Source organism: Panthera onca, chromosome A2 (assembly GCF_046562875.1).
Source record: "Panthera onca isolate mPanOnc1 chromosome A2, mPanOnc1 haplotype 2, whole genome shotgun sequence".
Lineage (NCBI taxonomy): Eukaryota > Metazoa > Chordata > Mammalia > Carnivora > Felidae > Panthera > Panthera onca.
Window position 1 is genome coordinate 2,826,922 of NC_138340.1, and position 13,886 is coordinate 2,840,807.

Genomic DNA, 13,886 nt, shown 5'->3' on the forward strand with positions numbered 1-13,886 from the left:
GCCAGGCTCCGGGATTGCCACGGGACCTCCCGCACCTCGAGGGTCACTCTGCGTGAGGCCCGTGAGGGCCACGACTGCCCCATTCTACGGGTGACAAAGGGAGGCTCTGAAGCCACGCGAGCTGCCCGCTGGGCGGCCTGCCTTCAGGACGGCCCCCGGCCGGCCTGGTCCCCGGGTAGCCACAGCTTCTGCCGCGGCCACTGGGCGTGACCGGCGGGGTACGGCCGGAGTGCGGGCCCGCGACCTCTGACCAGGTCAGACGCAGCCGCCTTCGCTCGCTCTCGGGCCGCTCAGCCGGGGAGAAGCGGCCGCCGAGCGGCAAGGACACGCAAGTGGGCCTGGGAACGGAGGCCGTCTGCCGGCAGCCACCTGCGACAACAGCTTGAGAGCAGCTCCTCCAGCCCCGGTCGAGCCCTCGGATGGGGCAGGAGGTTCGACTGCGACCTCGTCAGGGACCCTGTGCCAGAACCGCCCCGCCCAGCCACCCTTGGACTCCTGACCCACAGACACCGGGAGGTAGTAAGTGTGCGCTGTTGTTTAAAGCTGCCACATTTCGGGGTCTGTGTTCACAGCAACAGCTGTGACACACTGGGGGTTCCCACGTGGCCCCTGGGAGTACAGAGAAGGACAGCGGGTGGCGGGCGTCCGGATGGCCTCCCTGCCCTCCCCTCCCCCTTGCCTCCCCTCACTCCCTGCACTCCTGCCACGCGACCTCCTTGCCTTTCCTCACATGCACCAGCACAGTCCTGCCCCAGGGCCCTTGCACTCGCTTCTCTACCTAGGATACTCTTCCCCATTTCACCGTTCAGGCCTGGATCGTCTCCTTAGCGAGACCTTCCTGCACACCTGGCTGAAGCCGGCTCCCTGACCCGTTCTCCACCTCCATCACAACTCCTACCCCTGGTCACTTTAAACCTCCTATTTAACCTGTGGGCCCTCCAGTGACTGCTCCCTTCGAGGCCAGGAGCCCCGTGAGGGCAGCACTCGCTACAGCCCAGGGAGGCACGTGCCCACACTTCGCAGTGCCTCCAGCACCGGGACCCGCTCCCTTCTCCCTGGTGGTGACCGCGGGAGTCACGACAAGGTCCGGGGCCAGGGCACTAGGGGCTTGGCTCAGGAGGCAAGTGTTGGAGGAAGAGCCTCGGGGCACGGCCTGCTCAGTGTCTCTAACCACTGAGCCACCGACTCCAACACCCCAGTGGCCCCAGTGACCGGCTAGAAAGCAGGAGGCCCGTGGGCACAGCAACAAAGAGCTGAGGCCCGCTGGGTCTGAACCACACCACCCGATGCACCCAACAGCCCGGTGAGGTGGGTGCCAGGGCCCCGAGAAGCCAGGTCACCTGCCTGAGGTTCCCCGGGAAAAAGTGGGCACAGATGCCCGTGATTCCGGGTGGCCGGGCTCCAGCCTGAGCCACAGGCACACGGGGGGAAGGGGACGGGAAGAGCCAGCCATGCTCGAGGCGGCAGGGCCTCCCAGGACGAAGAAAGAGCCGGTACAAAGGCCCTGGGGCAGGGATGTGCCTGCAGAGTTGGGGAATCAGCACAGAGGCCCAAGTGGCTGGAACAGAGTAAGGAGAGTGCAGAGATGTGACGGACCTTGCTGCTCCTGTCACCCTGGGGACCCACACGTGGTTGGTGAACCTTAGGGTCCGTCTCCAGGCCTTCCCAGCCTGGCGGCTTCCTGGAGGCAAGCCTGGGATCCATCTTGGCCCCTGCTGTGACTGGAGGCCGGGCCGGGGCTGGAGGCTGATCTGGGGGCTTGAACGAAGAGCCACGCCACCCCCGCTGCTCCTGTCACCGGGGCAAAGGCCTCGCCCACCTGGTTCTGGCCTCTGCCTGGGCTCCTTCTGGGCTCCACCAGCTATGGGCTTGCCTCCGAGCCCGGCATACAGTGAGCGCTCAATAACGAGCTGGGTGGCTAGCGCGTGTATAATGGGGTATCGAACAGCGTGTGAGAGAACACGCTGGCTCTCAGTCACACCGTCAGGAAGTAAGAGCCAAGCCAAGCTTAATGCGTTAAAATGGAAAATGCGGGAAAGTGCGGGGGGTGCCTGGGTGGGTCGGGTGAAGCGTCATCTGACTTTGGCTCAGGTCGTGGTCTCCTGGTTTGTGAGTTTGAGCCCCACATCGGGGTCACTGCTGTCAGCACAGAGCCCGGAGCCTCTTTCGGATCCTCTGTCCCCCTCTCTGCCCCTCCCCCACTCGCACACGCGCGCTCTCTCTCCCTCCCTCTCAAAAATAAACAAACGTTTAAAAAAACGTAAAATGCAGAACAGAGTTGGAAGATTCACGTTTCCCCATTTCAAAACGGGCTGCAAAGCCTCGGTAATCAAGGCGATGTGGTCCGGGCGCAGACAGACGGGGACGCCCGTCTGGACGCCCCGGAATGGCCCAGGATACGTCGGTGGGAATCCAGAACTAAACATGCACATTCCCGGCCGGCGGCTCTGGGACAACAGGGTTTCCACGCACGAGGAGGGACGTCGGGCCCCACCTCACACCGTAGGCACTCGGAACACGAGACGCAGCAGAAATCTAAGCCCACGGAGCGGATGGAACCAGAAAGCTCTGGGAAGAAAAGTAAATCATCGCGTTGAGTCAGGCCGTGGTTTCTTGGACCGTGACCGCTTTAGTCCAAGCCACCAAAGGAAACATGAGCTGGACTTCCTCAAAATGAAAACGTCTGCTCTGCAGGGCGCCCGGCCAGCTCAAGTCAGGGCAGTGTGCGACTCCGGATCTCGGGGTTGTGAGCTCGAGCCCCGTGTGGGGCACAGAGATCACTAAAAAAATAAACTTAAAAATAACGTTTGCACTTCAAAGGCCACCACCAAGAAAGCGGGGAGGCAACCGACAGAATGGGAGAAGGTATCTGCCAATCACAGGTCTGATGAGGGAATTGTATCTAGCATATGTAAAGAGCGCTTACAATTCAACAATAAAATGAACCCAAACGAAAAATGAGCAAAGGATCTCAACACGCACTTCTCCGCAGGAGGACGTACAGATGGCCAGCAAGCCCAGGAACACGTGCTCCGCGTCACTGATCATCAGGAAACACAAAACAAAACCCCAGCAAGACACCACTTCACGCCCACGAGGACGGCTAGAATCAAGCAGACACACGGTGACAAGTAACGTCCAGGACGTGGAGAAGTCAGAACCCTCACACACGGCTGGTGGGACTGGAGAGTGCGGCAGTCATCCATACGTCATGGGACACTTCCCGTAACCAAAAGCGGGAACAACCCAGATGTCCGTCAACAGACGATCGCCATCCATTTCACGGAACGTCACTCGGCCCCGAACGGGAGCAAGTCGCCGACACGCGCTGCCCCACGGACGGACCCTGAACACAGGACCCAGCGAGGGAAACCAAGGGTGAGGGCATCCTAAGGCGGAGAGAGCACATGCCAAGGCCCTGTGGGAACAGGACAGGATGCTCTGGGGGAACAGAAAGCCAGGGTCTGGGGTGGCTGGAGGGGAAGGTGCACCTGGGGGAGCTGAGAATGGAGGCGGGGGTGGGGACGGTCTCGGGGGGGGGGGGGGGGGCAGAGCCCGGACCACCGGCCGACCCCTCCTCCCCCAGGCTGAGACCCACTCCCACGCGTTCTGCCCCCTCCTGCATCCCCGCCCGATCTCGATCTCACTGCACAAAGCGAATGTTCCCGGAGTGGTAAACAGGAAGCCTTGCAAAGGACGGGGGGAGGGTGGCCATGAATCCAGAACTCGGCAGGCCTTAGGCCGGCGGACGGCTTTCCAAAGCTCCGGCTTTCAAAAGAAAGAGAAAGAAGGTTCCAGAACTTTCGCCACTCTTGCCACAAACACGGCTGCGCACACGGCCATGCCAGGCACAGGCCTCCCACCAAAGTCCAGGCCGGGGGCCCGAGGGGACCAGGTGGGCTTCCCGAGGGAGCCGAGAGCGGGGGCGAGGCTCACTCACAGCTGCTCAGGCAGAAGGTTCCGGTGCTGGGGTTGGGCCCGGGAGACCAGCCGCTCCCAGGTCTCCGAGTGTGACCCGGGATCCTAGCGAGGGACCAAAGATCGCCATCCAGGACAACTCTGGCACAACGTGGATCCTGACTGTGGACTCTGCACGGATGTTACACTTCCTGAACTTGATCTCTGCACTTAGCGGAGGGGGCGTCTGCCCGCAGGGTACAGAGCTGCTCACCATTCCGATTGTGCATCTACAGACCCACCCCCCCCCCCCCCCCCGGCTACCGCAGCCCCCGATCGGTACTCGGGAGCCCTTCCCGGTCACCTGCAGACGCACGCAGGGCACCGAAAACGGTCACCTCCCGTGCACGCGTCCAGCCGAGCGTAGTCTGCTTCCTGTCTCCCCTCTTGTGCTGTAGACGGGGGCCCTTTCTGTGGGCTACTGAGAGGCGGGTTTTACGCTTTTGTGCCGTTTGTTGGTGGTTTTCACCGTTCACAGCGGCCCAGAGCTGCGGTGGTCGGGTGTTCCTGAGCCCAGAGGACGGCGACGCGCCTCAGAAAGTGCGTTAGACACGCTTCCATCCGGCAGGAGTTGGCGCTGCTCGTCACGAGGTCGCTGCTAACGACGCACCAGTACGTATCTGACAAGGGTCTTTACGCAGAAGCACACACAGCGTGAGGTTGCACACGGACGTGATCTGGTGACGAAAACGTCGGCACCAGAGGCTCGCGGGGACCTGCGTGTTTCCCAGGAGCCGCACCTCAGTATTCCCAAACTCCACAGAACTGCGAATAATGAGAACCCACCTCTGTACTTAAGGACGAAGGGGCTTCCTTCCAACTGACTCTCAAAGGACCCGCAAAATCGCACACAGGCGCTAACACCCATTCAGAGAGATGTGTCGGCAGCTGGCCAATCTCAGCTAAGAGCCTCGGGGTGTTGCCACAGTATCTTGCAACTTTTCTGCAGGCTTGAATGTTTTCAAAATACGACGTTAAAAAAAAAAAAAATTAAAGGGACGTGCGAATGCAGAAAACCACCTCGAATGACTGACGATTGGTTACCTCCTCCTAGAAACAGAGAGGGCAAGACAGAAGTCCTCCCTGTCTCCTGACCACAGGGCAGGCTGCTGCTTTTTGAAGGAAACGTGTTATTACTCGTAGTTACAGGCTCGCCTGCTGCAAGAAGACAGGCAGATGAGCGGGACAGAATAGAAAGTCCAGAAATAGACCAGCCGCATGCAGGAATCTGGGATGTAATAAAGGGGGCATCTCAAATCGGTGAGGCAAGCAGATTTTCCAGAAACCGTTGGGGCAACCCCGAGCCCCCTGGAAAACCGTGGAACGATGAAATCCTCATACACCATACGCGGGGGCACGTCCCAAATAGAGCAGGACTTTAAATGCTTAGAAAAAGGTGAAACTACCTTAGTACTAGAAGAATCAGAACCTCAGGACGGAGAACACGTTTCCATCCATGATATCAAACTGAGAAACCGTCAAGGAGAGATGGATAAACTTGACCACATAAATATCAAGATACCCGCCCGAAATCAACTATCATCATAAGAGAAAATGGGGGAGGACTACTTACGCCTGTGTCACGAATTAAAAAAAAAAAACAACAAAAAACTTTCACGATATATAAAGAGCTCCCACAAATCAATAAGAGAAAGACCGGTAGCCCAATCGAATACGGGAAAGACGCAGCCCCGTGGTTCCCATAAAACAGAGAGAGTTCCGAGATGTGCGTCATTCAACGTGGGAAAAGGGGTGAGCGATGAAAAGCGGTCTGGCCCAAGCGCACCCCAGAGCGTCCTTCATACACAAATGCCCAAACAGCACCCCACTCCTTAAACCTTCAGCGGCAACCCCACGCATCCAGAACAAAGGCCAAGAGACGTGTGCGTGGCACACATACGAGACAGAAAGCAGTTGTGACAAAACACCGGGGGTTCCTTTTTCCAACCGAAGTCACAGGGTAGGTCCCCAAAATGCCTTCACTCAGTCTGGCTCAAGCACTCAGGGCGCCCTGGGCTGGACCCCGAGCCCTCCAGCGTGGCTCAGTGGGGCAGCAGGTGCAGGGCCCTGTGGCTAATCCACCAGGCCAGTAATCCCCACGGTGGGCGGTCCGAGGCTCCAGGCCCTGCTGGCCAGCTGGCGGCAGCAGGCAATCCCCAGGGGGGTCTCAACCTGCCCGGTCACGAGCGGTGACACGTGTCAGTCGCAGCGGCAGGCAGTGCGAGCAGGAAGGCCTGGGAGCCCGAGACCCCCCTGGAGCCTGGGCCTCCCCGGCGATAAATGCCGATGTCGCGTAGCTGTCTGTCATTCAACGAGCACCACCCCGGGGGCCTCGGGCCTCTCCCGATTCCTGTCCCCAGTGCCCTCATCTTGAGAGGAGCTGGGCTGGGGGGGCAGGGGCTTCACTTGCTCAGAGGCACAGCTGTCTGCGGCCAAGGCAGCGTGAGACCCAGGCCAAGACCCGGGCTTCCCCGCCCAGGGTCCGTGGGACTCCACCTGCCTCGCCTGCCCCACCCCCATCAGTACGACCCTGCCAGAACCTGCTCCTTCTCAGGCCTTCCCCACCCCCCACCCCCCCCCCCAGCTCCAGGGCACAGACCAATCCCTTCTGGCTTCTTCGGCTCCCTCACCCCCCTCACCCCCCATGGCCTCCACCCAGGCTCCCAGCACAACTCAGCACCACTCATCTGGCACCTGTCCCGGGAGGCTCCTTCCCGACCAACTAGCCAGAGTGCTGCGCCAGGGCCCCCCAACGGCCCCACGTGACTGGCCTGGCCCATTTCGGCCCCCCCCCACGACAAGAACTTTGTTTCCGTGGCTCAAATGAGTCAAGCTCATTCCTACCTCAGGGCCTTTGCACAGGCCAATCCCTCTGCCCGCTAACCCCTCTCCCGTGGCTGCTTTTCTCACTTAGGCCACTCCTCCCCGACCCCCCCCCGGCTGCAGCTTGCCCCACGCTGGACACCGGTTTCTTTCCCCTCCGCGTGCTCACCACGGACCAGCACGCACTCATTCAGGGGATGGCAGCATTTTCCACAAGGCGCAAGACCGCGGGCATTTCTGACCCTGCGGGCCATAAGGTCTGCAGCACAAAAGCCGTCACAGACAGCGTGTGAGTGGGCGGGCACGGCTGCGTGCGAAGAAAACCCGCCCGGCAAAAACTGGTGCTGGGTGGGACTCGGCCCAGAAGGCAGTCTGCTGACGACCGGTCCTCTCTGTTTGCTTGCCCGCCACCGTCATCCTGACCCCCGCCGATCTGAGAGCCCACGACAGCAGGGAGGGAGCCCCCGGCTCACTGCACCTAGTGCTTGGCCGATGTTTAATAAGCATCGTTCAAGGGCTAAGGAGTAAGTAAGCGACCGCCCGCGCTGGGTTCTGCGCGGGAGGGGCATGCAGCACGGGGGCCTCTGCCACCCACGCATCCATCTGAGGAGGGAAAGTCCCCGCACCCACATGGAGTTGCCCACGCGCCTGGTGCCCTTCTAAGGGCTTCTAAGGGAGTCAATCCACTTGATTCGGCCCTAGGAGAAAGGGACAGTCATCGCACCCGTCTCACAGATGGAGACGCTGAGGCCGAGTGTCCCTGGCTGGTAAAGGATGCAGCTGGGATGTGAACCAAGGGGTCTGGCTCCCAGGCCTCTCTCCACGGAGGGGACCAGACCGTCAGAGGTGAAAGCGTCACATCGCGAGGAAGCGTCCGGGGCAGAATTCCAACTGGGAGATTCCAGCCGACTCGCCACAAGGGGATAAGGGACCACTCACCCACAACCACAGAGGAGGCCTCTGGCGACAATGCCCCAGCCCAGCCCTGTGGGCCCTGTGTGCCGTCTTCTCTCTCTCCTTCAGGCCTCCCTCCGTCAGGGGAGGCTTCACTGAGGAGACATTTGAGCAAAACCTTGAAAAAACTAAGGAAGCAAACGACACAGATATAAAGGACAAACGTTCTAGACAGCCGGCACAACGGCACAACGTGTGCAAAGGCCCTGGGGCAGGGGCAGGGGCAGGACCAGGCCTAGGAGGAACAGCAAGGACCAGGCCCAGGTGGCTGGAGCAGAGTGGGCAAGGGGAAGACGAGGGGAGGGGAGGGAGGGGATGGGGCAGGTCGTGCAGGGCCTTGGGGGCCTCAGGGAGGACTTGGGCTTTTACCCCTAGGGAGGTGGGAGCCCTAAAGGGCTGTGGGCAGAGGCGAGCAGGACCTAAGTCAGTTTTTAACAGGAGCCTTCTGGAATGAGCTGTAGGGTGCATGGGAAGAGACGAGGGACCAAGCCAGTGACGGATGATGGGGCTAGACCAGGACTGGCAGAGAAGGAAGAAGTAGGCAGATTCTGGGTCCATTTTGAGGACAAAACCAGCATAATCTGCCACCAGATTAGATGTGGGAGGGGGCTGGCGGGGGTGGGGGGGGTGCTGGGAACGAAGCCAACTGCTCTGTGCTCTCACGCAAGCAGGAAGGATAGGAGGGAAATGGCTCGGAACACCAGACCGCAGCACGGGCCAAGAGCCCACAGGCAGATCACGGGCCCCGTGAATGCATCCAAACCCCCAAAACCAGCGGAGAACCCCATCGGGCCCTTTCTGGACCAGGCCTTGGGAGCAAGGAGCGGGGCATTTACAGTAACCAGATTCTAAACCCCAAGATGCCATTTCCCCTCCATCAGATTGGCCCAAATCACCGAGGCTGGTAACATTCAGAGCTGGCAACGCTGGCCAGAGTCTCTCTCCGCCCCTGCCAGACCTTTCTGGAAAGCCAACAGGCTTCAGATAATAATTCTCAATCTGCTCGCCATGACCCAGCCATTCCAGAACAGGGACTTCAACCGCCAGGAAGTAGTTAGAGGGCCACAGTCGGGGGCCACGTTCAAAGACGTTCCCCACGGCACTGCTTCTCACAGCAGAAGGTGCACGCCAGGGGCAGCCAGAATGGCCCTCAGCAGCAGGCGGGCGGACTCGTTAAGGGCTGGTGCCTAAAACGGGCTGTCCCTGCCGGTCACCGGGCACTCTCGACGTGCCGACGCATGCTAACTCCGGTAAGGCTCACAGCCAGCCCCAAGTAGGTGTAGGTATCACCCCGTTTTACAGACGGGGACACCGGGGCCCAGAGAAGTCAAGGCACTCGTTATTCAAGGCCACACCGCAATCGGGTGGAGGCCGGGCAGTATGCCTGGGGCGCGCGCCCCCTGAACCACGCACGGGATCCCTCCTTCCGAAGAAAATAAAAGTTGATACCCACATGGGGGGAAATCCACGGTACCGCAGATAAACAGCAAACCACGTTACGGAACAGCAGGTGTGGTGCAGCGGTTTCTCGTCCAGGGCGACTGTGTCTCCAGGGGACACGGGAGCCGTGTGTGGACGCTTAGGGTCATCACAACCCGCGAGATCCCGGCACTGAATGGGCGGGGCCGGGGATTCTGCGCAACACCCCACGGCGCCCAGGACGGGGCCTCCAAAACAGAATTCTCCGGCCCCAACGTCAGTAGGGCCGAGGCGACGACCCCTGGTGTGGCATGGAACCATCTTGGCACAAAGACGCTTCTCTAATCCCTGAGCAGGAGGGAACCTGTGGAGACTTAACTGCCCAAACTTAGGACTCACATCCGGAGAAACGGGCCCGCAAGGGAAGGAGCAGCTTGTAATTTTAAAGCGAGGGAAGTAAACGATTTGCTGGGGGAGTCAGATTTCTGCGCATTTTGGTGACAGGCAGTCGCGGCTGACCCCTTATCTTCCTGGCCCCCACGCTCAGACCCAGCCACCGCTGGGGCCTGGGGCTTTATCTGCCCCCCAGTGGCTCACGGAGCCCCTGATAAAATAAACGTCTGCTATGCGGCTTTCTTGTGGTCACTGAGTCTTGGGCTGTTTTGTCTCTGACCAGCGCAGGCCAGAGGGCTGATAGCGGAGGTCAGGGGTTTGATAACGGAGCGGGCTGGGTCCCCGAACCGCGTCTAGGGCTAGCCAGGCCAGGGCACCAGTCCCCGCCCAGACCAAGGGCGAGGCAACAGGATGGTCGGATGAAGCGGGTCATCCACCAAGCGGTTCCAGAACCAGGGGGACGCTCGCTGGCCCTGGCACTCTCTCTCCAGACTCCCCCCACCCCCCCCACCCCCCGCCGCACACAGCAGACCCCGCCTGCCAAGGAAGCTTCAGGAGGCCTGGGGGAGAAGGAAGACGGGTGCCCATGTGGGTGTCTGCAGGGCCTCTGCTGGTGAGGGCTGCCTGAGGAGGATCCTGCGGATCCGGAAACTTCTGTCTGGAGGCTTGAGAATGCCACCCAGAGGGAGCCTTGCAGGAGCGGGGGCCATTCCTCTGGGCAGCAGTTAGGGAACAGCAGGTGGGGGGAGCCCATGGGCCGCACCAGGCCACCGGGCTCCCCCCACCTGCTGTTCTGAAGACCGAGGGAGGAGGCAGGGGCCCTACACACCAGGAGCCGCCCCCCAGCATCCAGGTAGAAGGCTGGGGCGGGGGCTATTTCTCCCCCCCCCCCCACTTGCCTGCAGAGCCGCGGCACTGAAGGCATTTTGAGAAGCCACGTCCTTACCCCCCTCCTGTGATAAGGAGGTAAACTGAGGCCCGGAAAGGCAATGAATGGCCACTGCACCGGAGACCGGGGCTGGTGACTCCCACGAAGAGAAATGAGATAGTCAGCAGGCCCAGATGGCCTCGAAGACCCCCCACGTCCACGCGGGCAGCGCCTGCCCTTCACCACCGATAAGCCGTGCCCATAGGGGTGACTGCCCGTGGAAGGAAGGGGCGATCCCCCAAGCGGATGCCAGCAAGGTGGGCCCCCCCCCCCCAGCAGTGTGTCCAGGAAGGGGGAGGGGGCACATCTGGGACAGTGTCGCCTCCCTGCTATGCCCACCTAGGAGACCTGGCCCCTCACCGGCACGGCGGTACTCCACCATCCCACACGCCGACAGGCCGGGGTGGGATGCCGTCCCCAGGCGCCCCCGGCAGGGGGCGGCGCACCCACCCACAGCGTGGTCTCACCGCCCCCCCTCCAGACGGGAGGACCCGTCTTCCCCGCGCGCCTCCGGAGGGGGCTGCTGCCCCCACGGCCTCCCAGAACGGGGCCCCGCACCCACCCCCGCGGTCCCCCCCACCCCACCCCCCGGCATCCCGGGGAAGGGCGGCGCCGCCCCGAGCCCCCCAGGCGGGGCGCTCCATCCTCCCCCGGGCCCCGCGTCCCATCCCCCCCCCCCGCGAGCGCCCCCGAGTGGAACGTTCCGGCCTCGCCGCCGCGGGTCCCGCCGCCCCTCCGGCGCTCGGGCGGGTCCACTGGGCCCCGGCGGGGGGAGGCCAGGCGGGTCCACTCGGGGAGCGAGGAAGGACGGAGGTCCGGGACCGTTACCTGCCGCCGCCCCGCTCTCCGAGGCCCAGGACGCCTCCGAGGTCACGGCCCCCGCCTCGGCGCTCTCCGCCTCGTCCGGCACCTCCAGCTCCATGGCCGCGCGCGCGGACCGGCCGGCGGCTGCACCCGAGCTGCGGCCGCCGCCGCCGAACAACAACCGCCGCCGGCCGGAGGGCGGAGGGAGGGGGCCGGGCCCAGGGAGCGGGGGGCGGGCCCGGAGGCGGGGCCGGCGTGCGCCGTGGCGCAGCGCGCGCGCCGCCAATCGGGGCTCGGGGGTGGGCCCGCGTGCGTCTCCGCGCCTCGAGCGCCCCCAAGCGCCCGGGGGGTGGAAGGGCAGCGGCTTGCGCTCGGCTTAATCCTATTGCCCTAATCCTCTCGCAGGTAATAAACACGAGTCGTGTCCACGGTTAATCAAGTACCCACCGTCATATTGCAGGTGACACTGACTTATGGCATACGCTTTGTCCTACGTAGGAATTCTAATGGCATAATAAGTGAGTTTGATTTGTGTTATATGCACAGTGTATAAATGATGCGGTATTGAGATAGACATACTGATACCATTGCTAGACGAAGTACGACATTATTATGATGCATATAGTGTCAACATATAACATGCGAGTATCATATATAACGTATGACATCACGTACAACATAATGGGAAGTAAGTTACAAGTGACAACATGATCAAAAGCCAGGCTGGGCGCTAAAGCCTCTGCATACGATGCGTAGTTAGGGGCCTATTTCTTGTTTCCTTTTTTGTTTGTTTCTTTTTACTGCTAATACGTTCCCAGTACCTAACATAGAACAGAACACCTAGAATAAAATACATATTTGGTAGTATTGATCAACCAGATGGGAACTGTTATCATTTCCGTTTTACGCACCAGAAAACAGGAGCTCAGAAAGCTGAAGCCACTTGCTTGGAATCACAAAGAATCGTTACCACGCTGTGCCTCAGTGTATGAAGAATGACGAGGGGCGCCTGGGCGGCTCCATCGGTTGGGCGTCTGACTTCCGCTCGGGTCATGATCTCGCAGCTTGTGAGCTCAAGCCCGAGTCGGGCTCTGTGCTGACAGCTGGGAGCCTGGAGCCTCTTCAGAGTCTGTGTCTTTCTCTCTCTCTCTGCCCCTCCCCCGCTCACACTCTGTCTCTCAAAAGTAAATAAACATTAAAACAAACAAACAAAAAAGAATAATTGTGTTCACTCCGTCATTAAAGTTTAATGGTGAATTTATTAATGACATGGCTAGGAGGTTACTAATTCTGAGGTCACGATTCGGGGGATAATAAATGTTGGTATTATTAGGTTTATTCGTGACTAATGATTTCTGCCGGGGGGATAGTGGGGGGGAGTCTGGGCGCCCAGCTAGTGAGGGACAGACCTAGGATGTTTCCACCCAAGCCTGTCTGACTCCGGAGACTGTGTGGGGCGCTTGGCAATGAGATGATAGGGAATCAGGAAAATGGAGGAGGCCACAGTCACACCTGGAGGTTACAAAGATGTTTCTGAAATGTTCTCCATCAAAACAAGGACACAAGTCAAGAAAGGGAAGGGATGGAGAACAGAATTCAGGATGTGGCAAAAGGAATCCCCAGCTTAGCTGGCTGTGCGCCCTTAGAAGACAGCCAACCCGTAGTGGACTCGAAAGGCTCAAGGGAATCGGAAGGTGAAGGATAAACACGATGTGTCCATCCACACGTTGGAATATTATCCAGCCTTGGAAAAGAAGGCAATCTGACACCTGCTGCAATATGGACGGACCCGGAGGTCCCTGTGCGCGGTGGCAGAAGCCAGACACAGAAGGACACGTCCCGCGTGACCCCACTCACAGGGGGTCCCCAGAGGAGTCCCATCTGTCCACAGAGAGCGGATGGTGGGAGCCAGGGGTGGGGCAGGGGGCGGGGAGTCCGTGCTTCCTGCGGACAGAGGCTCAGTCTGGGGAGATGGAAAGTTCTGGAGACGGGTGGTGGGGGCGGGTGCACGACAGCGTGAGCGTGCCTGATGCCAGTGCACTGAGAGACGGTTGAGGTGGCACATTTTACGTTATGTGCATTTTACCATCGTTTAGAACCAAAAAAAAAAAAAAAAAGGCTCCAGGAAGAGCTCTTTGGACACACGCCCTAGACAGATCTCCTGAATCATCTTGAATCTGTTTTGAAAGAAGACGAGAGCAGGGGTTCTCGGACCAGCAGCGTCGGCATCAGCATCACCTGGGAGCTCGTTAGACGTTCCCAGGGCATCAGACCTCCTGTATCCAACACACCCACCACCCGCGGGACCTATAATCCGGGTTTCAAGGACCCCCCCCCCCCACGCCCCCCCCCCCCCCCGACACTCCAGGCGATTCAGATGCCTGAGTTTGAACACCACTGCTTCAGACACGTGGAGCAGGGCCGGGGGTCGGGCCAACGATAAGGATCAGGACGAAGAAGCGAATTAAAAAAAAAAAAAAAAATCAACTCTCAGGTTGATTCTGAATCTCTCCTGGAAGGAAGTCAACACTAAAACTGAAAACACCGAGAAGTGGCAAAACAGGTCTTCTCTAGACACGCGGAAGTGTATGTCAGTCGGTTGAAAGAC

General features: G+C 60.2%; 1 protein-coding gene and 1 long non-coding RNA gene across 7 annotated transcripts in view; both read right to left on the bottom strand.

Annotated features, from left to right (window-relative positions):
* PIP5K1C (phosphatidylinositol-4-phosphate 5-kinase type 1 gamma) overlaps positions 1-11,494 on the bottom strand; it is a 49,855-nt gene extending 38,361 nt beyond the window's left edge. For all 6 annotated transcript variants that reach the window (XM_078443624.2, XM_078443622.2, XM_078443621.2 and 3 more), the window contains exon 1: positions 11,303-11,494. In XM_078443624.2, the coding sequence (XP_078299750.1) occupies positions 11,303-11,396 (94 nt within the window). In that variant the 5' untranslated portion in view covers positions 11,397-11,494. The remainder of the gene's footprint in view (positions 1-11,302) is intronic.
* On the bottom strand, positions 3,498-6,462 carry LOC132678024 (uncharacterized). Its single transcript, XR_013554365.2, has 3 exons — positions 4,744-6,462; positions 3,941-4,634; positions 3,498-3,768 (listed from the first exon to the last, which is right to left on the bottom strand). It is a non-coding gene; the product is annotated as an uncharacterized LOC132678024 (long non-coding RNA).
* Positions 11,495-13,886: the final 2,392 nt, after the last annotated feature.